The sequence below is a fragment of the Cryptotermes secundus genome, unplaced genomic scaffold, assembly GCF_002891405.2.
Source record: "Cryptotermes secundus unplaced genomic scaffold, Csec_1.0 scaffold1942, whole genome shotgun sequence".
NCBI classification, from domain to species: Eukaryota; Metazoa; Arthropoda; class Insecta; order Blattodea; family Kalotermitidae; genus Cryptotermes; species Cryptotermes secundus.
The window spans coordinates 20,892-46,371 of record NW_019729952.1 but is presented as its reverse complement, the minus strand read 5'-3'; the positions used below and the strand labels follow the sequence as shown (position 1 = coordinate 46,371).

General features: G+C 43.5%; 2 protein-coding genes across 4 annotated transcripts in view; one reads left to right on the top strand and one right to left on the bottom strand.

Annotated features, from left to right (window-relative positions):
* LOC111865924 (beta-1,4-glucuronyltransferase 1) overlaps nt 1-25,480 on the top strand; it is a 220,766-nt gene that overhangs the window by 185,481 nt on the left and 9,805 nt on the right. For all 3 annotated transcript variants that reach the window (XM_023854370.2, XM_033752035.1, XM_033752034.1), the window contains exons 2-4: nt 15,543-16,817; nt 23,685-23,927; nt 25,002-25,237. In XM_023854370.2, the coding sequence (XP_023710138.1) occupies nt 15,684-16,817; nt 23,685-23,927; nt 25,002-25,199 (1,575 nt within the window). In that variant the 5' untranslated portion in view covers nt 15,543-15,683 and the 3' untranslated portion in view covers nt 25,200-25,237. The remainder of the gene's footprint in view (nt 1-15,542; nt 16,818-23,684; nt 23,928-25,001; nt 25,238-25,480) is intronic.
* On the bottom strand, nt 13,404-14,174 carry LOC111865925 (SUN domain-containing protein 1). The gene has a single exon (XM_023854371.1). The coding sequence runs from the start codon at nt 14,172-14,174 to the stop codon at nt 13,404-13,406; it is 771 nt and encodes a 256-aa protein (XP_023710139.1).

Sequence of the window (25,480 nt, the reverse complement as noted above, 5' to 3'; positions counted from 1 at the left end):
CACCCACCTACCAAACTACTGGGAAGCATTATATTCCGCCCAAACGTCGGTACCCACCTACCAAACTACTGGGAAGCATTATATTCCGCCGAAACGTTGGCACCGACCTACCAAATTACTGGGAAGCAAGCAGTTTATATTTGCATATCAATTTATTTTACAGTTCTAATTATATGCAACGAACTATTCTAATTTAGAGGGCGGTGCATTTTATTACAGAGGCCATAAATTTTGTTGTAGGAATCTGCCACGAGTGGGCCGTTACCACTGGGTGTTTCATGATGACCTGACCGATTTTAAGTACACTTATATTTCTAAAGATACATCAGATGTAGTAATAATTTCTTTGTCTTATTTTTCATAGTCAGCGTTAGGTTTCCCGGCAAAGCAGCGGTTCTCTTTTCCGCCGCAGATTGGCGCTGTATCCGCGAGTTATAATAAGTAGAGTACTTGAAATCAGTCAGGTGTTTATGAGGCACCAGGTTTATATAAATAACTCCTGATAACAGAAACTACAAATTGTCTACACAGTTCCAACTTTTAGCCATACTGGTCGACAATTAAGTGCGGGTTTCTTAAGACCACCGGCGGACCCTTCCATGTATACCATACACCGTTTCGCAGGTCTTGTTGAGAGTATGTATGGAAGACTTATACAAAATATGTTTAACAGTTAATTTTTAGCCATATTGATCTATATTAAAGTATAAAAAAAGGTAAAGCTATACCTGTAGCAGGCCGTGAAGGCCCATAGGTTTGTTAAACGTCGAAGCTCCCACATTTTCTATACAGTCGGCTCACAAATGGCGGTGAGGTCAGCCTTACGCACCGGCCGCTCTTTATCCCCATGAAGATTCCTGGTACTCATTTCTGTTAAGAGGGTGAGTCGACCCAATGTCATGGTGCGGCTGGAAGGGTTAGGTAAATTTAAAAAAAAATCAATGACCTCATAGGGAATGGAACCCACGACCTTCCGGCTTGTTGCGTAGTGCCTCAACCAACTGCGCTACCGCGATAGATTACATGAAGCCATAAATGGAATCTCCCTCAAACACACAGATTCTACTGGAGGAAACTGTAATTAATTTTCTTTCCTCATTTTTAGAAAATGATATCAGCATGCTCTCTGTCTCTCTCTGTATCCCCCCCCCCATCAACTTCTGAATGCCTGAAGCAGTCTTTATAAAACTTGGTATGTATATCATGGCACCTGAGGCCATCTCAACAGCCTACTTCATAAATGCCTCCAATCAGTCTGTGTTTGCATTTGTAGCCCTTCTATCGTTGCTAGGCATCGGCTGAGTAAAACGTACCCGTAGCAGCGAATACACTTTAGGTAAAAAATAAAGGTAAAGTTGTCCCTGTGCTCAACGAATTTAAGCACTACGCCACGAAGGCAAATGGGGAAGTAGATGTATAGATCCACATTTTCTTGACCTCTGCACTAGTTCGAGGTGAGTGGTTAGCTTGACGCCCCCGGGGAAAGAGCCCTCGGTACCCATTGGATAGGAAGTTGGGAGAACCCCAGAGCCGATCTGGACGAGTTGGAGAAGAGAAAATTCTTGCCCGTACCAGGACTCGAACTCCGATCGCACAGTCGTCTAGCCCGTAGCCATTCGTTATACCGACTGCGCTACACCGGCAGCGAACACATAACAGAAAAACGTATACAATTAGTTCTTCCCAGAACTGCTTGTTCCTACTTTAAAGTACTGGGAAGCTTAATAAACTTCAAAGAACGCCACTGGCTGTGTTACGTACTACATTATGGAATGTCAACAGAACGTGTGTAATTATTTTAGTGAAGGCCTCTGGATCCGGTTGAAACGTTGAGGGTTTCTCCTGGGGAAAACGCATTAGGAAATTGATTTTCCTTATCTTTCACTTTCGTTAATTGAAATTTGACGTGGATTGTACGGTAGACTGTCATGATAACCGAGTGTGGGGGGCTATAGAATTTCTGCTTTCCAAGTTTCTCCGCTCAGAGCTTTACATGTCCGCTTTTCCGTTTGGGTTTTACTGAGTTTGTGACGTATTTAATTGTTTCTTGTTCAGTTGCACAGCATTGCGCCAAATGCTTTGGTTATGTGACACTGAATGCGGTATTCGGGGCTGATGTGAATACCGGTCGTGACTTTATTTTTCCGTTAGTCACGAATCTGCGGTATAGTGGTCAGAGTTCCTGGCTACATACCCAGAGGTCCCGGGTTCGATTCCCGTTGCTACCAGATTTTCTGAGAAGTAGTGGGCCTGGAACGGATTCCACTCAGCCTCATGACGATAATTGAGATATTTCAAGGAAATAGCGGCTCCGGTCTAGAAAATCGAAATTAACGGCCGTGGGGATTCAGTGAGCTGACCAACGTACACCCTGTATCCTCTAAAGTTGGCACTAACTTCGCGGACAAGCGGCGGTCGCTCGGTCGGTATAGTTCTCTTGCGGACGAAAGCCACGTAGGTTTTTTTTTTGTCGCGAATGTATCGATCATGTGGATATTAGATCCTGGCGCCTCCAACACACGAGATATGTAATCTAAAACTATTCCAGTCTTCCTGTTTAAGAAGAGAGGAGCGTTTTGATGAGGGGAACTGGAGAATTAAAAAGAGAAGAGAGACCCAGCCGGAATTCGGCTAACGTCAGAGACAATTTTCCAGACAATCCATGCTCTATTGGCATGTCCGAAGGCATTTGTTTAATAATAAGGTAAAGAAAATTTATCCTTGTGCTTAATTAGTTAAGCACTTATGCCATGTAAACGTGTTGGGGAGTGGAGGTATAGCTCCATGTTTCTTGACCTCGACATTAGATGGGGGTAAGTGGCAATCTTTGCGCCCATATCGCTCTACCCCAGAAGGAAAGAGTGCCCGGTACCCATTGGATACGAGGTTGGGTGGGTCCCAGAGTGGACCCTGTGGAGAAGAAAAAAATCATGTATTGCCGGGTATCGAACCCGGACCGTCCAGCCCATAGCCCGTCTCTATACCGACTGAGCTATCCCGAATCCTTTGTTTAATAATAAAGTAGTAACTTTGTTACGTTAAGACCAGTGCAACGGAGAGATCCTGTAAAATTTCGCGTTCGAAAGAACTGGAACAAGTGACGCACAGAGCCAAATGCTGCTCTTACTGTGCGTTAACGTGGTTTTCCTTCTTTACTCTTAATGTTTTATCCGAACCCAAACTGTGCTGTCTTCTCACACAGTCAGCATCTGTACATCATATACAGTTCCATAACTGCGTGTAGTGGAGTCGTTTTTGAGAGACTGAGAGTTGCTTAGCTCTTTAAGAACCCCCCTCTTATGGAACCCGAAAGTTCATTGTTGTGTTCAAAACACACAGCTACTGGAATGCAGGTCAGACATCTATCCTATTTAGTAAAAGGTTCACTTTAATATTGTCCTTCCATCTATATCAAGTTCTTGCTTCTGTTCTCTTTCACATAGACAAATTTTTATGCATTTCTCGCCTTCTATTCATGCTAATACTCCGCCCAATCTCATCCTTTCTTTTAGTCATCCGAATAATATAGTGTCCAGAAAGTCACTCAGGGCTTTCAGAAGGCTGTGTTTTATTCATTACCATACTTGCCGAACAAACAGGGCCGCGCCATAGCTCAAGCGGTTAGTCGCTGGCTTCCCACTGCGGCGGCCCGGGTTCGATCCCGGGTCTGGTCAAGTGGGATTTGTGGTGGACAATGTGGCGCTGGGGCAGGTTTTCTCCGAGTACTTCGGTTTCCCCTGCCAATCTTCATTCCACCAATTGCTCCAAAATCACCCTCACCTATCATCTGGGGCTGGTACAATAGGCCAGAAGTGACCGCAGTACAAGGGACTTAGTCCCACCCCACTAGAAGTAAGAAAGAAAAATACTGAACAGACAGTTCAGTGAAATGACACAGAACGTTCCTGTCACTAGATTTCCGCGTGCGTTCCCTGCACGGCACGACAGAAAACTAACTTCAGCAAATCTCTGGTTTGTCGTTATCACAGCTGCAGCGATGTTCTGTTCGAGTTCACATAAGTTGGCCACCAGCCCAGCACACTGTACACAGCACTTTAGAAAAAGTAGTGGCCCGGTCTGGGCAGTGGGCGGAAAGGTGAGATCCCATTAGTTGGTCTTCGAAATCGCCAAATTTCACGACTCCGCAACTTTTTCTTGTAGAGTTACGTCAGAAGAGCCGTGTATGGGTAAACTAGGCAAATGGCCAACCCAAACAGCGGATAACTCCAGCTGTTGGTAACAGTAACTCCAGAGACGGAATGGAATCTGTTACTTGGTATACGTCTGTCGTGCAGTGAGAGAAACACAGTTGGAAATTTGCTGGCGCAAACCATATTCATTTCAGTGAACTGTTCCATTAGGCTGGGGGCCACACGAGCGCACGAAGTACGTCCGTTGCAACGAACGTACTTTGTGGCGGACGTTGCTAAGGACACCACACAGTTGCAGAATGCGGTGCGTATTTTTTTTTGTCTGCAATGGAGCCAGAAGAAAGCGTAGCATTCGCCTCTCTTTTTATTTCTACAACGGACCCATTTTGTGCGCTCGTGTGGCCCCAGCCTTACTGTAGAGGACGGTTAAGAGTATACGGTCTGAGTGACTTTGAGGGCACTCTGCGTTTGAAGAGCACAAATAGGGCTCTTCATTATGTAATTATCTCTTCCTCCTGCTACTTATCCCCATGTCACGTCCTCCAGGGTTTCGTACTGTATATTATGAATACAATGTTATGCTATTTATACGAAATGTATGTTTTATTATTCAGATACGTAATACGTAAATGCTTAATAACATAATACAATTTGAGAGACTGCAGTGTTGGTGTTACTGAAGGAGGGAATTATATTAAGTATTTTGAGAGACTGCAGTGTTGGTGTTACTGAAGGAGGGAATTATATTAAGTATTTTGAGAGACTGCAGTGTTGGTGTTACTGAAGGAGGGAATTATATTAAGTATTTTGAGAGACTGCAGTGTTGGTGTTACTGAAGGAGGGAATTATATTAAGTATTTTGAGAGACTGCAGTGTTGGTGTTACTGAAGGAGGGAATTATATTAAGTATTTTGAGAGACTGCAGTGTTGGTGTTACTGAAGGAGGGAATTATATTAAGTATTTTGAGAGACTGCAGTGTTGGTGTTACTGAAGGAGGGAATTATATTAAGTATTTTGAGAGACTGCAGTGTTGGTGTTACTGAAGGAGGGAATTATATTAAGTATTTTGAGAGACTGCAGTGTTGGTGTTACTGAAGGAGGGAATTATATTAAGTATGCTTTTGGATGGCTTCATGTATTACGAGTATTACATTCCAACTTTCATGAAGACTGCTAAAGGCGTTCGAGCAATACAGGGTGTCCGGATGAAAAGTATCCAAGATAAAATCATTATAACTCAGAAAGAATTTATTATACACATTAATGGCTTACACCACTACAAAGGGAAACTATCAGCGTTTTTTCTGCGTATATAACTTTCTCATTAAATTTAAATGTGGGCTCCCTTGGTGGCACGACAAATATCCGGGCTTGAAATATGTTTGGTGTTACCGTAGCCACAGCGTCCCTTATGCGGGCTTTCAGGTGTTGCAGGTCGTTGATCTTAACCTGGTAGACAATTCTTCACATATCCCCACAAGAAAAAGCCACTGGGGTTAAATCGGGCGACCTAGGAGGCCAAGCGATTGGTCCACCTCTGCCAATTCATATCCCAGCCATCTCTCTGTCCTGGTGGTTCCTAACATGGTGGCAGAAATGTGGTGGTGCATGCGCGTAAGCCGAGCATGAAAAAAAACTTTCATATTTTTCCTTTCCGATGACATAAACCGGATACATGTATGACAATTTGTTCCCGAGATAATATATATATTTTTTTTATTTTGGATGCCTTTCATCCGGACATTCTGTATTAAGGTTTTGCTTCAGTAATTTGAGAGGCTCTGATATTGATATTACTTGTGGGATGGAGTTAATGAAGTACGCCGTTGAGATGATGATTGGTTCAGGCATTCAAGTAACATGGAAGTTATTACCGCAATAATTTTAGAGGCTGTAGTGTTGGTATTACTGATAGGGATTTATTAGCTACGCCGATAGCTTCATGTGGCATGACGTATACATACCAAGTTTCATAACCATCGTTTCAGGCATTCAGGTAATATGCAGATTATTACCGCAATGATTTTAGAGGTTGTAATGTTGGTATTACTCATGGAAGCGATTTCTGAAGTACGCTGTTCAGATCGCCTAATGTGGCATCATGTACTTACCAAGTTTCATCAAGATTGATACATGAGAGTTCGAGCAATATTAATGTTCTGCCTCGGCAGTTTTAGAGGATGTAATGTTGGTATTACTAATGGGAGGGAGTTGCCGTTTAGATTGGCTTAGGTGCCATGATACACGTACCAAATTTCATAACGATTGGGTCAGGCATTCGAACTTTGCTAGGGAGAGATTCACATACACACGGACAGCAAGGTGATTTCATAAGCCTACTTTTATTTTTTCAAAATAAAGCAGGCTAAAAATGCCCATTGCATTCTGAACTGAACTTCACAAATATACGAAGACGTGACATGTACGAGAATGGACGGCCAGAGTTGAATTCTGACACCCATCCAACCACTTGTTATTTATACATTGTGATCTTTCTGTTAGAGTAAACTCGGTCGACAGTTAAAACCCTCCTCTGAAGTTAAGAACATATGGAACTTCACCGCCACGCCCCAGTTCGTTGTCAGGATGTGGCTCCTAATCATATGGATACCTTTACCTCTTTGTACGTAAAAGTGGCATGCCTTTATTTGATACACTGTACACTATGCTCTTTGTCAGTCTTGTTTTATCCTGTCCTATCTAGCAAAATTTGATGGGAAAAGTTTTCAAATTGCCAGAATATCTTATTTCATCTGATGTCTCATGTTAAAAAAAGAGGCCAAGCTTCGCTTTTATATGTTACTCGCATCGTAAGTTTTCTTCCTGTTGGTTACTGCCAGTTCACAAAAGTTTTTCTCTGATGTGATTGTTCAGTGTTCTTTAAAGAACCATTGATAAATTGGTTGCATAATGCACTCCAATTCACGAATAAAATATGAAAAACTTCACTTCAGACACAACAGTAGTCGCATCGAGAGAGAAAAGAAAAGAAGAATGTAAAAGTTTTTTTTAATAATGAAATACTTGAGCTAGTGAGGAATTTCAGTTCTCTTCACTGCAGTAAAAGCTATTGGAGATACAATCATATTGTATCGTGGATGTCGCAGCGTTTCTAGGTAACTGACCGCGAAACACCTCACGACCGATTACACGTAAGGCAACAGTGGGAGTGCGGCATGACCGTCGCTATGCAATCGCTCGATAAACACGTTCCAACAATAGAGACTTCTCTGTGTGGTCGGTGCGAAGACTAGAGATTCCAGGAACGACTTCGACTTCGGCATCACAGCTCGCTGGCAAGGGCCAGCAGCATATGCAAAAGACAGACCCGTCCTCTCGTCAGAGAGGGCGCCCCACAAAAATAAGACCGTAAATGTGAAACAGTAATAAATATCTGGTCATAAGCCCCACATGGGGCTCGACACCAAGACTTGCTGACTGACTGGCCGCAGTCGCAATGTGACTTTGACTTTGGCATCACAGCTTCCCTGTGTGGAGGCGGGGTCGAATACCTCCACCGTGACCCTGCGAGTCGTAAGAGGCGACGAAAAGAGAAGTCTCAATTGTGAGACAGTAAAATATGGTCACAAGTCTCAAGGGACTCGGACCCAAGAAAGACTGCACTGGCAAGGACCAGCAGCATATACAAACGACATACCCGTCCTCTCGTCAGAGAGGGCGCCACACAAAATCAAGACCGTAATTGTCAAACAGTAATAAATATCTGGTCATGAGCCCCATTATCAGCTGGGATGTAACTCCGAGTAGTTCGCTGAAATTCAACCAACGATCTGCACAGAAGATAGCGCTCTTCAGCACATCTTTTGTTGCGTGAATACTCATCTTCTCGATCACACGGAAATTGGCTGTAAAGGAAAAGCGTTTCGGCAAGGAGAAAGACTTCGAGCCCGATCTCTCTCTCTCTCTTTTCTTTTTTCTTTTTTTCTTCCCCAGAACCGCAGTGTGACCTTTACCTCTGGTTCGTCACACGTTACTACCATCCGCCCCGCTGCAGTGCAAGTCCTGTGATATGTCGTCTGTGTATGGTTCACTAATGACCTCATTACTTACTGTATAAACATGTAACACTGAAGCCTTCTCTCCCATTCACCGCTGAAGTAGGCCGCTTTAGAAGAACTGCGTGTAACACTAATGAGCTCAAACTCCCTTTCCGCTGAAACTGCAATGGTTGTCCTTAATTTTCTGGTCGTTTTCAAACTGGTTCAAAAAGTGATGTTTACTGATGTTAACCTGGCTTGAATTTCTGCCAGAATACACAGGCTTCGCACGCAATGTCTCAGACAAGAGACATTTTTTTTCTTGGCACTAAAGCCCCACTGGGCCTAGGCCTACCTCCATGAACTTCTCCGTTCACTTAGGTTTTTCTAGATCTTACACATTAGGGAGGACCCCTTGGGCGGGTGATCAGCTTGTCGCAAGGCCTCTGCCTATACACAAACACAGATAAACGCACACACAAACTAAACATCCATGCCCTGAGTGAGATTCGAACCCACGATCCCAGTTTCCAAGCAAGCGAAGACAGTACATGCCTTAGACCGCTCGGCTACCGTGACCGGCGACAAGAGACATGGCCCAACATAATACAACGCAGCCGAGCGGTCTAAGGCATGTACTGTCTTCGCTCGCTCGAAAGCCGGGATCGTGGGTTCGAATTCCACTCAGGGCATGGATGTTTGGTGTGTGTATGTATATGTGTTTTTCTGTGTTTTTGTGTTGTCCTGTTTTTAGGTAGAGGCTTTGCGACGAGCTGATCACCGTCCAAGGAGTCCTACCGTCTGTAAAATGACCAAGAAACAGAAATAAGCCCTGTGCCCCAAAGTGGGAGCGAGAGGAGAGAGAAAATGAAGCAGTAATTTTCACATACGAAGCACGTACAGGCCGATGTTCAGTTTGCTCACGCCGTTTGTTAAAGAGGCCGGTCTCTCCAGGAAGATAGTTGGTATTTGAAGAAGCAAGTGGTTGTTCGCTGTTGGAAGACGCTTGTCTTCATGTATGTAATAAACCACAAATGTCTGGCCAAAGACTGGAGGACTCAGGGTAACTGAACTTTACACATCTTGAATACAAGTGCACCCTCTGGCGAGCGGCGTCCTGTTTTGCATTCCTGTAGCTTGGGCTTCAGTCCACACACACTGTTCTCCCAGCTCAGTACTGCGACAATGCCAGTGACGGATTACCCACGTTACTTCTGGGCCGTGGACATAGCTCAGGAGCTTAGCCACCGGCTTCTCGTCACGGAGGTCTTGGGCCAATCCCAGGTTATTTCATATGGGATCTGTGACGAACAAATTGGCAGTGTTCTCCGAGAAACTCGGGGTTTCCCTGACGATTATTATTCCGTGAAGACTCCCATGCTCGTTTATCATCTGGCACAACAGGCACGTTTGAGGCCAAAGTACAAAGGACCTCAGTTTCATTCTACTCCTGACACTAACCATTGACCTTCATCCACTTGCACAGAGATAGTTCAGTCATTGGAGTAACTAATTAGTGGCTTAAAGACGGACGCAGATATGTCTCCCTTTGCTGCTGCGTCCAGACGCTTTTAAAAACCACTCAGCTTGATATCTGCTGGACACTGGGGTCCCCTATTCCCGGTGATGAAGCGGACGGAGCGTGAAGTTGAACACTTCTATTATAGAGATCGGGAAAGCATGGATCTTCATCTCCACTTGCATGTACATACGCCTTCATGAAGCAGTATTTCAGCACAAGGACAAAGTCACCGTTTTGCCTTACTGTGACTTACTGTCGTATTTTGAGTTAGAGACACTGTGTGTAACAAGGCTGTAGTTATTTGGGACGGTGTTTGTTTTCCAAGTTTGCCACTATGGACCATGACATTTTGAATTCAAATGCGTTTCCATTCTTCAAATAATATTGACAGCGTGTTGTAACGGCAGAGGGGGTTATTAAGCTTTGTTTTGTCGTCTCGTCGACCTCTGCTGTTGCTTCCTCGATGTTATCATATTTCGTCATAGCCTATTTTTTATATACTGCACTCTCTCAGAATATTAATTAGAATCTTAACAGATTGTTCTGTTTGTGAGAGCTGTTATTTTTTCCACGGCGGTGAAGATGTATTTATGGCTTATTCAGCAACGCGGGCAGTAGCTCAGGTTGTGTTGCATAGAACAGTAGGATGGTTATGAATTGTAAAGGCCGTGGAATGAAGCGGATGTGGCCTATTTCAAGACAACATCCCGGCCGAGATTCGAACGCTGCACCTTTCGAATGCAGTGAATATGACGAGTTATGGCACCGCCCACACTTGTGGGATGTTACCGGCGTTTCGGAGGAACCCGCTTCCGTCTATTGGAAGAGAAATGTTCACGTTGGAGCTGTCTCTACATCACACGGTGGAGTAATTAAGAGAACCGATTATATACGTGGAATGGGAATAAAAACTGACTCAGCAGGTTCCCTCGAAACGTCGGTGACGGCCCTGTACAGATGTCAACATCCGGAAGACCACAACATGAATTAATATTTAATTTCTTCATTAATCTTTGTTTACTTACTTACTTAACCCGTTCCTCTTATACCCAACTGTGTCGAGGTTTTTTTTTTATCATTTTACAGACGGTAGGACTCCTTTAACGAGTGATCAGCTCATCGCAAGGCCTCTACCTAAACACGGGACAGCACAAACAGAATAAACGCATACACACACCAAACATCCATGTCATGTGTGGTGTTCTAACCCACGATCCCGAATTTCGAGAGAGCGAAGACAGTACATGCCTTAGACCGCTCGGCTATCGTGACCGGCCTCTTTGTTTACTAACCCCATAAAGTACGGTGCTTGCTGTGTGTACCGTCACTTTTAGCAGTGGAAGACGTTCCATCATTTCTACCATTTTTGTAGTATGGCGGTATAACGACCAAGAACCGATGCAGTTTCCAATCCAACCACTTGTAATAGCAATTGTTAGGTCTTACAGTGTGGCTGTCGACGGGGATTCAATTGGCAATCGGATCTGTTGACCACTTTAACACACAACTCGTAACTACACTTTACAAATCACTATGACACACAGACTAGTTAGTCTCCACTATCCGTTGCCTGGTAACGGCTTACAACGGCGGACGTTCCTCATACTTCGGGTTCCTGAACTATCCCCATGCCTCAGCTACCATCGTCTAACAGCAGCTGAACTGCACCAGTCCTCTGATTGCTCACCAGCCAACCCACTTCTCTCCACTCTACTCAACTGCACTGCACTCACTAACTGAACTGAACCCGGTCGGTCGAGTCATATAACTTCGAAGCGGACGCACAGAGAACGCCATTAGCAACCCTTCTACTGTTGTTGGGTGGCGTCATTTCTTACGTGACGCATTTCTCAGTTGCGTGTGTACGGGCCATTACCTAGCAACGGCCGGTCTCTTCTGGCTACACTATTCCAGATTTTCAGCTTCTGTGTAACAATGTAATTGTATTTCAGTGTCCCAGAAATTCTGTTATACTACGGACATTGTATTTTCCACTTATAACTGTTCCAGCAATGGCGTAGTTGTGGGCACTAGTTGAGAGGCACTTCATAAATTAACTTCTGGTTGTGAGTCTCTCTTCGGGCTCAAATTATGTAACTGAGTCTTATCTGACGTCGATGATGCACCTATTACTTCCACTTTTTTTTTCTGTGGCGCTACAGCCCCAATTTTGGGTCTAGGCCTACCTCCATGAAACTCTCCGTTTCACTTCGGTTTACTAGATCTTACCCATTCGGTAGGACTCCTTGGGCGAGTGATCAGCTCGTCGCAAGGCCTCTACCTGTAGACAAACAGAAAAACGCACACAAACATCCATACCCTGAGTGGGATTCGAACCCACGATCCCGACTTCCGAGCGAGCGAAGAGAGTGCACGCCTTAGACCGTTCGGCTACCGTGGCCGGCTATTACTTCCACTTACTCGCTCTATTAACACTGTTGAGGTCTTCCCAGATGTTTCAGAACCGGATGCTAGGACCAGGAGACTAGTTACTGTGGGCGGCAGTGAGCTAAATACTCGTATGTTTACAAAATTTAGGGGTCCAGAGTGAAAGAGAATAAGTGAAGGCCGATGCACGTGTAGTGGGACAGAGATGGGACTCCTGCTCAGAGCTTAACGAGCCTTGCTTCGACAAGACAGTAGGACACCATGACTTTGATTACACGTCATAGTTACAAAGAACCATCAGTTTTATTATATTCACTGATTGAATTACAAATATATCTCTCATTGCGTTGCGGGTTTCACTTCAATATTATATTTCAACAATGATTATACTGGTTGCTACTTTGTTACATTGTCAGTCCCTGTAGGCTGACGTGATAAGTTGAGTCTTAATTACATTATATACATGCGTACCACTGAGCGACGCAGTTTGGTGTCTGTACTGCACTAGAAGTTGATGAAGACTTCGATGGGACGCCGCTTGAAGTCATCTGTTTCTGCAAGCCGTCGATTTCAAACGATGTTGCCTCCCTTCTCCTAGCTTGACTGGTTACCTTTAAAATTTGGGGTTCACAAGACAAATTATTTCAGTCAATGAAATTTATTTATTAGGCAGTTGGAGACTTGAAACTCGCAACAAGTTAATTGCATTGTCATCTCGTGCAGGCAAATTATGTAGCCAACTGTTCACATCTGTTAGGTTTATCAGTGTCCAAATCCTTAGAATTAATGTAGTGAAATAATTAAAAAAATAGTAAAGGTATCCGTGTAACAGGCTGTGGAGGCCCATAGGGTTGTGAGATGTTGAGGTTCCCACATTTTCTAGACAGTCAGCTCCTAGATGGCGGCAAGGTTGTCAGCCTTACGCGCCGGCCGCCCCTTGCCTCCAATAATATTCCTGGTACTCATTTCTGTTAGAGGCTGAGTCGACCCCAGGGCCATGTGCGGCTGGAAGGATTACGCCAATTGAAAAAAAGATCCAGTGTCCTCATCGGGACTTGAACCCGCGACTTTCCGGCTTGTAGCATAGTGCCTCAACCAACTACGCTACCGCGTGCCCCCAATCCAGTGAAATACACTCTAGATAGCACAAGAATGGATATAAGTTACCATATAAGTATAAGAATCAGACTATGTCTCCTTATTTCTTTTTCACCACATAAATCTAAATCTTGATTAACATAAATGACGATCGTTATGATCGGTTATACACCACTGGAGTACATATTCATTGTCGTCTGCAGCATAGACACGTAACTTTGTAGGTAACACAATGTTATTCACCTTCAGTTTGATGACGTTTGAGCAGCTCCCTGATTATCCTTACGTCCGTGTACCCTGAAGCGATATAGGCAGGTGTACGTTGGGTTACCGTGATTGCTATGAATCCTGAGCTCTATTAAATGAAAAGGATATGGTGACACTTCCTGAATTGGAAAGTACTGTAGAGGGCTGCCGTCAACATCGTAGGTGAAGTTTCCAAAAAAGTGTCCTTCATCATTAAGGCTATACAATCCCCATACAGAGAAATCCTTTGGTGCGCTCCATAATGCTCCTGCAGGTAACACGTCACGTGAAGCATGCTCCATAGACACTGCGGTGATGTGGACCTTACCAGTTATTTGAATCACAACAGCACCTGAGCCTTCAAATGCCCAGCAGTCACCAGGCACGACACAGGCCTGAATGATTCGTTGTACTGGGTGTTCACATGTTCCAAACCATGATGACCTGTAATCCTTGGTATCGCGTGTAGATACTATAGAACCACCCATACTTTCCAAGGCATAGTCTAGTTGGCCTGTCGCAGTGGTATCATAAAACTCAGTTGGATGTTTCACATTCTTAGAAGTATCATCGAAGTTGCTGGGTACTTCTCGTGAAGCTTCGATTGCTGTATCCACTCTCTGTAGTAAATGTGAAAGATCCCTCTGCAGTTCTCCCAAGCCAAGTAGCCCGTTAGACAGCTCTCCTCTGAGAAAATTGACTTCTTGCCTGAGTACATCAGCTTGCACTCTGTCTTCTGTGTTACGCCCAAAGGAAGATATAACCTGCATACATACGTATGTTGTACCTACCGCAGCGAACAACAATACAAGTAGATGAAAGCTTACATGAAGAATGCAAACACTTCTTTGTTGTCGGTTACCCTCCATAATACAAATTTATATTCTCTTGTTTGCAAATTTTCAAATGATAGTGACTAGATGCACGGTATGTAGGGACTATCGAATCCACTGAATGTTTATTGCTTCTGACTACAAATAGTCACAGCACTTCACTGTTCTGCACCATCTAGGAATAACTAGAGCACACTTCAGGTCTTCCCAGTTTGCGTTATTGCACTAGTCGTCTCCTGGTAACGGACCGTAACACTGTCGTCGTTACCGAACCGTTTCCTGGTAACGGATCTTAACGCTTACGCCCCAACTGTCTGCTACATGTCCCACAACTCTGCTGATTTCAAGTCAAAGTTACTTTACGACTGACAGTTAACTGGCTATCAGTTCGTTTTGGCGTCAAGCCTCTTGAATTTCACGACCGGAGATTTTTTTTTTCAACTGAACCCTTACGGTCATAGTCTTTATGTAACACGGGCCAACAGAAAACACAGTTCTATTGTTGCGTGCCTGTATGTTGCGGGTATTACCTAGCAACGGCTGTTATTTATAGAGTCGCTTCTTAGCAACGGGATATCTGGGAAATCCTTTTCCATTCATTATTTCCCATAATTTGTTTCTTAAAACCGAATAAAATATTTTACATAGTGTACGAAGAGCAGCTGTGTTTCTACATTATTGCTCTGCTGTTTCTTCAGGAGCTGTTAAATTGTCCATACCAAATCTTACTCTTGTTTGTTCTTCGTTATTACATGTATTCTTCTTGAAATCGTTTGGACTTGTAACTTTTTTTATTGCTAGTGGGGTGGGACGGCCTATTGTACCAGCCCCAGATGATAGGCGAGGGTGATTGTGGAATGAAGATTGGTAGGGGAAACCGAAGTACTCGAAGAAAACCTGCCCCAGCGCCACTTTGTCCACCACAAATCCCACTTGACCAGACCCCGGGATCGAACCCAGGCCGCCGCGGTGGGAAGCCAGCGGCTACGCTACCGCGTGCCCCAATCATAACAAAGCCTATAACTCAATTAATTTTACTTATTTGTGTGCTAACACAACATGCAATATAATAATAATAGCAATGTAATAGAAATAATACTCTGTGTTTAATATTTCAAATTGTGAGAAACTTCTGACCAATACGATGGAAGTTTGTAAGCAGGAAGTTGGGTTTTGTGAGTTCTGCCTGTACTGTATTTATTGACTACCAACCTAGATCCCCCATAGTTTGGTCACATTGCCTGATGAGACTCAGAACCTGACTCCATGTTCCCAGTATTAATTTGCACATTTGTACCGTTTCAGTGTGCTGTAGCGAGGTGACCCAGCGAGACATGACGCCGCCGATGTGCGACTTGGGATGAAGCAGTCACTGAAACTGCAAGGTCGCAACTATCAGCGTCGTCGACGTCGGGGTAGAAGAAGACGATATCACTCCCTGTCACCATGTTCACCAGAAGGAACTGGGTGCTGCGTCTCAGCATCATCCTCAACATCGCCGTCCTACTGTATGTAGGGAGACACATCGCCTCCAAGAATGGAGGTGTCGACTTCATTGAAGAACTTCAAGCTTCCGGGAGGAACTTGGCATCAATCGACATTTCTCAGTTGCCTTTAGAGCCTGCATCTTCAGGCGGTAATTCAGCTGCTGCTAAGTTCATTATACTTGACAATACAGATAGAAGTGCAACTGCTAGAGGCCAATCTAATTCTGAAGGAAAGCAGTCACCGACAGTAGTTTCGGCTTCGGACGTTGCATCGTCTATCATAATATCGACGAAAAAACCTACAAAACCTTCGTCATCCGTAGCGACTTCAGAACAATCTGTTGTAATGGATTTGAGAGAGCAGAAAAGCTCTCAGAGTGTGCCGGAAACTCTACAATATGTTAACGGTACCATGAAGAAGCTGGAGGACGCGGTGAAGTGCCATGATAGAAGCGTTGAACCACGGACCGCACAGCGGAGTGATTTCTGGGTGTTGTATAATTACATCCCAGCCACCCGAAAGTTCCGTTGCCATGAGAGTATAACCTATACGACTCACGCAGACTATACATTTCTAGATAATCTCGTCCCTTTGTTAGAAAGGTGGCAGGGACCTGTATCTTTGGCAATGCATGCCCCAGGGACGGATTTCGCTCCCACATTGGAAGCGATACGCTATGCGCGTGATTGTCTCTCGCCTTTAATTAGTGAATTTGTGACTTTTCATGTGTTTTTTGGTACGAGACATGTTCCGAAGCAGGTGCCTTCGGCGAGCAGTGTAATAAAGGAATCTGCCAATTGTTCCCTGCCTGCCCCTTGGGCGAATGTCTCTTCGGCGGCTCTTTACAAGACCAAGGCAAAGATTCTTTACCCAGTCAACATTGGAAGGAATGTGGCCCGGGAGAGCGCAGTGACCCACTACATTTTGCCTTCGGATATCGAGCTGTACCCGAGCCCCGGACTCATTCAGAACTTCCTTGACATGGTTCGCAGGCAGGACCCGCCCCTCCTGCACACCAACCCCAAAGTATTCCCTTTACCCATATTTGAGCTTGAGAAGGGAGTCGAGCTCCCAGCCAACAAGACACAGCTGGTAAGTCTTCATGTCAGAAGTTGTTATTACGAGTTTTGGTAATATTATGAACAAGAATTTAGTCTCAATTTAACCCTTTCAGTGACGAATTTCGTTAATAAAGAAACGTTGCAGTTTATTTTGTGCTGACCAGAATTACACCGTCGTAATTGATTATTTGAATTATCAAGAGATGGCACAAGAGAATTATTTTCGCGCGTGCTATTCAAAATTTGTTTGGAATACAAATGATGTTCGTTAACGAGATATCTCGTTGGAAGCACTGAAAGAGTTAATTTTCTCTTTTTACTATAATGATTTGGTAGTAAATAAGTACACGTGCTTTTATTGCATCATCCTTCCCCGTAACAAATAAATTGAAACTCTGTCGATGGCCACATCTGCGCTCATGCTTTGAGCTCCTTTGCCCTTCCCACATATAAATTAGGCGTACATAATTTATGAAACAGTTTTTCACGCTTGCAGCAGTCGCATCTAAGTGAACGGTGCACAGTATTAGCCACGAAGTCATCTACTGCGTAAGTCTAGGCACGACTCTTGTTACTTATATGACATTTGTCCAGTGCAGTCGCATCTAAGTGAACGGTGCACAGTATTAGCCACGAAGTCATCTACTGCGTAAGTCTAGGCAAGACTCTTGTTACTTATGTGACATTTGTCCAGTGCTCTCTCTGTGACGTCCTTTCCATAAGTATTAAAATGTAATCAGTAGCATTACAGAACTTACTGTACGGTTTAGTGTAGCGCATCGCGTTTAAGCCGTAACGATTCAAAGAATTTGCCGTTTCCTTCTGCAGGAGTGGCTCCGCTCCGTGGCTTGAGTCCGCAAGCGAACTATACCCACCGAGCGACCGCCGTTTGTCGACGAAGTTAGTGCCAACTTTAGCAGACAGAGCGTGTCGCGTGGTCAGCGGAACGGATCCCCACGGCCGTTAATCTCAGGTTTCTAGACCGGAGCCGCTATTTACTTGATATAGCTCCTTAGTTATCCTCACGAGGCTGAGTGAACCCCGTTCCGGGCCCAGTACTTCTCAGGAAATGTGGTAGCGCCCGAAATCGAACCAGGGACCTCTGGATCTGTAGCCAGGAACTCTGACCACTAGACCACAGAGGCGGTCTCCTCCGAAACAGATAAGTTTTATTAGTTTCTTACAGCATTATAGGCGGAATACTAGATAATAAATTTACGGCAAAAAGCAGAAGCCTCGTAACGTTACAGAAGTGTTCAAGCAGATCACAGTCGTCCTGTGTAGCGCCTTTAATTTTATTAGAAGATCCATCCAGAATTTAAACAATTAATTCATCCTCTTGGTCTGTAAATAGAATATGGCTCTGAAATATTTTATTTATATTTTGTTGTCAATATTTGCCGAGAGCTTTTACAACTACGACACACTCTGTACTACTACATTTTTCAGAAAGATAAAATTGTACACGGCGTAATAAAATCGCTTCATTTGTGACGCAGAATATATGATGTGGTTTTCCTTGAAACATATCTTTTTTTACATGCCACACGAATGTAAGGTAACAAGAGAACCAGACATATCTTCGCATTCGCCGATTCACGATTGCGCGTCTTCTTACGGATCAGCATCAAAACCGTGTTACCATGGAAACGTCTGTCATGCAGCCAACGTCTCCATAAGAAACGTCAGAGGGCAACTAATTTATTCTCAGCTCAGTCCGTATAGTGACTGCTGCGGGTTTGATAGAGGAATTTTGGTTCCGTACCCGGCAGAGGCAAGATCTCTTCCCCCACTCCTCCATACCGGCTTAGGGATCCAACCAGCCTCCTATCCAGTGGATACCGAAGGTTCTCTCCTCCACATTGGATAAAATGGCTGGGACTTGGATCTGACCACCGAGTTCAAGCATACCTGAACTCATGCCTCAACTCCTCCATACATTTTTACGGTGCTGGGTTTAATTTAGAACAGGGGCTTCTTTTCGTTGTGCTGTTCTGTTCCCTTAATGTAATGATAAGCTTGTTAGCCCAAAGTGATTTTCTGATGCAAGTTTTTATTGTTTGACCGCCTCTATGGTTTAGTGGTCAGAGTTCCTGACTACAGATCCAGAGGTCCCGTGTTCGATTCCCGGCGCAACCAGATTTTCTGAAAAGTAATGGGTCTGAAACGGGGTCCACTCAGACTCGTGAGGATAATTGAGGAGTTATTTCAAGGAAATAGCGACTCCGGTCTAAAAAACCGAAATTAACGGCCGTGGGGATTCGTTGCGCTTACCACGCGACACCCTCTATCCGCAAAAATTAGCACTAACATCACCGAAAAGCGGCGGTCGCTCGGTCGATACACGAGTAGTTCGCTTGCGGAATGAAACCACGGAGTTTGTTTGTTTGCTGCTTTTGTTTGAAATTTTATTGTTTAAATGTTCGTCACAGCCGTCACAAAAGTGCAGTAATCACACAGCTGAAGAGACTGTGACTAGGATCAGTGGTATAGCTCATGTAAGCCGCGGTTGACTCCCTCTAATTAGGTATGGGGTAATTATCATTAGCATGAACCTATTTTTTTTTTAATTCGTTTAGTGGTGGGTGGAGTCCAACTGGGTCTACTCGGCACGTCGTTCACTGATTGGCCTATTGTAGCCTACCCCGGATGATTATGATGATGGAGAATTTTGTGGAATGAGGATTGACAGGGGAAACCAAAGTACTCGGAGAAAACCCACCCTAGCGCCACTTTGTCCACCACAAATCCCACTTGACCAGACCCGGGATTGAACCTGGGCCTCCGCGTTGGGAAGCCAGCGATTAACCGCTTGAGCTATGGCGCGGCCTATGAGCCTATGTTGATAAGAATACTATCATGGTTGACGCTTCAGTCCGACATAAATTACGTCAGTTTGCACCCTGTTTTGGACGTTCCTTACAAATTAACGAATTACTCCTCATTTGGAGGTCCGTTTGCCTGTCTGTGACCTGATATCAGCGGAAGCCATTTAACATTTTTATTTTTTCTTGAGATTGGAGACTTTCACTAAAAATGGACATTTCCAATTGTTAGACATATTGACCTATAATAAGTTCATTTCACTTAAAGCCATAAATAGGCTATTTATATACATTATATTGTTATATTATAAATAATTAAATTATCGTATTCCTTATGCAAGATGTTGGCATAACGCTGGTCAGCCATTTTGGTAACCATGTTGCCCGATTACAAAGCCTACATTACATGAAAACATTAATGAACAGTATGTACCCCGCAGGAGCCGGGATGGCGACTGGCTACAGGCTGGACGACCGAGAGGTCGGTGTTCGAGTCCCGGTAGGGTCAAGATTTTTCACTTCGGTCCACCCAACCTTCTATATGGGTACCCGGAGCTCTTCAGTGGTACTGTAACCATATATTTCGCTTTGCACCTTTAATACAGGAGAAGAAATTGACAAGAATCGATTTATAAAGTTGACTGCAAAGTTATTTCCATGAACTACAGATATATGAAACAGAGAGTTGCGAAATGTTTTTATTTATTACATCACTTCCACGGATTAAGTGTTTTTGCCTTTATAGTTGCATATCCACATTTTTGTTAGGAGATTTACGGAGGTGATTATGAATGTTACATTATTAGTAGCGACTTAACTTCACGCTTCACAGATTAGGGCCTCTTAGTCTAGCTTTTTATTTACGAGTATTACATCACTTCCCCCGATTAAGTATGTTTACTTTTATAGTTGTAAGTCCACATTTTTTGTTGTGAGATTTACGGAGGTGATTATGAATGTTACATTATTAGTAGCGACTTTTCACGCTTTACACATTAGGCCACTTATTCTGTGCCTATTCACGATTATGAAATAGTAAATTTTTAGACGATTTGGTTCAACGGAGAGCCCATCAGAAGGCACCACATGACCATTCATTCATCAGTGGCTCTATAGTCCTTTATTGGGCCGTGGCCGCGTTTTTAGTTTCGTAATCCCGTACACAGTCGGTAGGACTCCTTGGACTGGGGATCAGCCTGTCACAAGGCCGCTATCTACACACAGAACAGCACAAACAAAATAAACGCACATAGGCATCCATTCCTCAAGTGGAATTCGAACCCATGACCCCAGTGTTCGAGCGGGCGAAGACAGTTTATGCATTAGACTGCGCGGCCACCGTGACCGGCGCCACAGGACAAGACTGGACATAACATTGCGGTGATCTGTACCTTGAGATTGAGTCGAACCCAGGATGTCAATATTCTTGGTGCCCAAAGCCGTATGCATCCTAGAGTGAGTGGCCAGTGCGATCGGAGCCAGTAACTGTAACTGCAGAAAAGAGGTCATTTGTTTTTAGTTGTTACTTGGCATTTGCCTGTAAGGATGGAGGGCTATTCGTTTCATTTCCGTGTCGCTCAGTTGCCCAAAGATTCGCTGCCTGTTTTGAAAACCAAAGCTTTACCTTGTTTTCAAGTCTCTGTCATTAGTCAGATGAATGCATACCACATCTTCAAGATCCATTTTTAGCCTCCCATCCCTATTTTGAAAACATAAAAGTAGGCTTGTGAGATCACCTTTCTGTTTGTGTATATGTATAACCCCCCCCCCATCATTGCTAGGCAAACATGTTCTAGCAGCAACGAATACACATGCAACAGTAGAAGAATTGTGGTACGTCTCGTTTTCTTTTCGGTCCGTGTCGTATTCAAAGGAAAATAGAGAGTTAGTTCTTCTCAGAACTTTTTTGTGTTATCCTTTTTATCTGAGTTTAGGCCTCTAAAATAATATTTCCTTTCGGGGTTTTCGACAGATGCGTTTGTCTTCCCTACACTCACTGCATGCTGCGTCTGTCTTACCCGCCTTGATTTGATCACTGTTCATAAACCTGTACTCTTCTTCAAGTATAATTAGAATGATCAACTCGAGGATGAGGTGGGCAGGGCATGACACAGGAATGGAGATGAGGAAGGCATGTAGGATATTGGTGGGAAAACAAGGTGAAAAGAGACCACTGGGAAGACAAAGGCGTAGGTTGGTGGACAATAATAAATGGATCTTAAAGAGATAGGATGGGATGGTATGGATTGCATTCATCTGGCTCAGGATAGGTACCAGTGGAGGGCTCTTGTGAACACGGTAATGAGCCTTCGGGTTCCAAAAAATGCTGGGAAATTATTGAGTAGCTGCACAATTGGCGGCTTCTCAAGAAGGGCTCAGCTCCATGAGTGAGTGGATAATACCGTATTTTGTGAAACAAAAAAAAAGGTAAAATTTGCCACTGTGCTAAATTAAGTACCACGCCACGAAGACATATGAGGGAGTGGAGGTATAGCTCCACCATTCTCTTCCTCGGTACGAGATGGAGATGAGTAGCCAGCTTCACGCCCCGGCACCCTAGTTTCCCTCAGAATTCGGTAATGGTACCTCTGGAATGCACTTCAGGATCATTGCTGCGAGCCTAACTTGCTGGATTTCAGAAATCTGGGAATTGATCCTGTAGGTATGTCTTTCCTTAATTGCTAATCCCGCGGTTTGCCTTTAATTCCATTGTGATATTGTTTTAGCCCTGTTTCGTGTTCCTACGGATTTGCCGTTGTAGTACACACAGTTGATCCATATCTGTAGAAGCATGCAGGTCAGGAAAGTTTAGACAAAAACCACTGTGTGACTGTGAAGGCAGTCTAGTCTTGAAGCCTGTTGGAGTATGGCCAAGGTGACTGCATGGAGCCACACCGAAACAAAAGAAACTCACCACCGTCATGTCTGCACAACTATTCTGAGGGCAGCTTTCTTCTAAGATGTTTCTTTCATTGTAAAACTGTGCTGAGGTGCTGAAGCGTATGAAGGCAATAGATTGAGACTTATGTTGTTTAACGACGCTGTTCCATTTGTAGAGTTATAAAAGCTTCAATTTCCTTATGTATTTATGCCTTATTTAACGACATTAATCTTAAGCTGTGTACTATATTGTAACGTAGAGTAAGTAGTAAGCGGATTAACTAGTGGAGAATTAGAAAGGATGTGGAAGGAAAGTCTGATTTGGGGTACTACGCGAGCATTTGCATGAAGGGATTGGAGGAAACCAAAAAAAAAAAAAACCATAATCAGGATAGTTGGGAGTCCCGCCTGGCTTTAAAGCTGGTACTTCCAGAACCGTTGCCACTTGAGCCAACTCCCTCAGCGGTAAGGAGACGAACACAGCTCATTTGAAGGTATTATGCTGGCAGTACTGTGTACCATAAAGTTTATGGGACTGTATGAGACTTGGCATGTTCATGCACTAGTTCTGCCAGTAGCAGTCTCTCTGTTATCAGTCGTTTTCAGTTTCTAGAAAAATGCTTATTTCGATGAGCTTCTTGAAATCTGTATTTTTAATTTTTTCATTTTTGGTTATCATAACTATATTGTGGACCCCTAGTACATTAATAGCTAACTAACAAACAAACCAACCAGCTTACTCACTCCATTGAGCCGAGTCCTTGAGAATCCAGTAGTCTCTGAGCTACTGAAGAATTTCTAGTTATTTTATGGAACCCAAAGGTTCATTATCATGTTCACAAGAGCCTGCCACTGGTCCCTATTCTGAATGAGATGAATCCAGTCTATACCACCTTATCCATTTTCTCTAAGGTTACAATTAAATACACCAAATAATTTCAAACAGTTTTTTGGAGATATGAGCATTTGGACCGCATATATTCTGTGAAGATTACTGTCATCTGAGCTGTGACACTGTGTAGTTAGTTAGAGAGGAATGTGCTACCGTCATCTTCAGGATTCTTCTACATCTAGCAGACTACATTACAATATTCATTGTCACTGCCACAAGAACCTCAAACCTAGCATGTATGTTAACATCACACCAGCACTCTGTCTTGAAGGAATCATCAGTAATCATGTTTCTGTGACAGGTGACCATGCTGAAGAATGGAACTGCAATCCCATTCCACAAGAAATTGTGTCCTGGCTGTCATAACATCCCCAAATCAAAGGAGTGGATAGCTGCAAAGGAGACCACTGGATTGCATGTGTTTCATATTGGAAAGCGCACAGGATACTTTGTTCACTGGGAGCCTATCTTTATTGGTACACATTATGACCCATTGTATGATGAGAGACTTAGCTGGGAGGGCAAGAGTGACAAGATGACGCAGGTAAGGGCCCTTTGTTCATCACAACTTGGACTAACAGCTTATTTATTTCCTTCTGCTCTGTGTCTATGTTTGTCAGAGTTCAAGTTCACACTAAATTCTCAGTAACATTTAAATATATTTTTACTAGAAAATTCAGTCCCTCCTTGGAACTGTAATTTGTGAAATGGCATCTTAAACTGGTAGATTGCACTTCGAGTAGATGAAAATTAGAGAGGATTTGAAACGTATAATCCAGTTCTGAGTGCCTCAGTTCCTAGTCAAACATGGATATGAGTTATCCAGTTTTGTCACCCACAGTTTTATGTATCTTCAATTTTTTATTTGAATTTACAGGGACAATTTTACCTTTTGTACAAAAAGAAAAATTTGGAGGTTTCCACACAAAGTGATCCATATTTACTGAAAACAGGGTTGTACTGGCATCTAAAACTCATTTTGCACCTTCACATACAAATGCAATTTTTTTTTTTAATATTTTATATTTTTAAGCACTTATTGCAGTAGTTACTATAGGATTCTGACAATGGTGTATAACACACAGAGATATTGGATTTTCGGAGTTTATCCATCATCCTGGTTTTTTAGGATAACTAAGAAAAAACACGATGTTACGGAAACTGGATCTGTTTCCGTCCGGTGAGGGAAAACGCCTATTCTGTTGGGTCCCTTAGAAGAGCTAGTCTCAATCACTGGACCAGTTTCTCATACATCGTGTTTTTTCTTAGTTATCCTAAAAAACCAGGACAATGGATAAAGTCCAAAAATCCAATATCTCTGTGACTTATTGCATTCATCGTGAAAGTTTCACATCTTGAAGTCCTGTGTTGTTAATATTCTGTTGTTGGACAAGTTAGTTTTTGATAATGTTAACAGTATCCAGAGTTTGTGTGACCCCTAATTTTCCATAAGGCCCTGGTCTTATCAACTGTGATGTTGAAGTTTATGGATCTCTTACTGCATGGTTGTTTAGTTACCTACAGAATTTCTTAAAACTATGAATGGCTGAAAGTTTTGCCATGGTTAGGATGATCATAATGTTTGGTCACCGTGTTTACATGCTTCTTGATTTTTTAGGGCTATGCACTGTGTGTACTGGACTACGAGTTCCAAATCTTGGATAACGCATTCCTAGTACACAAACCAGGTATCAAGACAATGAAGAAGGATCCGCAACGGGCCATGTTGGCTGGGAAAACCAATGCACTCATAAGGAAGGTCATATTCCCTGAACTGAAGGTGCTGTATGGTACCAAGAAGGGTTGTGCAGTTTGACCAAGGTTGACTCCACCCAGCAACAAAACCTCGTGCAGGTTTGTGCGTTAAAATATGGCTTTAATCCTTTCAGGAAAAATATAATAGTTTTATAATGTTAAACAGTGAGTTGATATAAGAAAGTTACAGGAATGCAGTTCTGCAGGTGATCAAGTAATACAGCTGAATAAAAAGTACTGTATATCTGTCTCTTTGCATATGTTGTCTGATAACTTGGAAACTTGTTCAGCTGTCAAAAGATTCCATTGACCAGTCACTTGAGTCCTTCATTGGGGGGGGGG

Excerpts from the sequence above, each read along its gene's own strand:
- LOC111865925 (XM_023854371.1), bottom strand. The coding sequence starts at position 14,174 with ATGCAGGTTATATCTTCCTTTGGGCGTAACACAGAAGACAGAGTGCAA.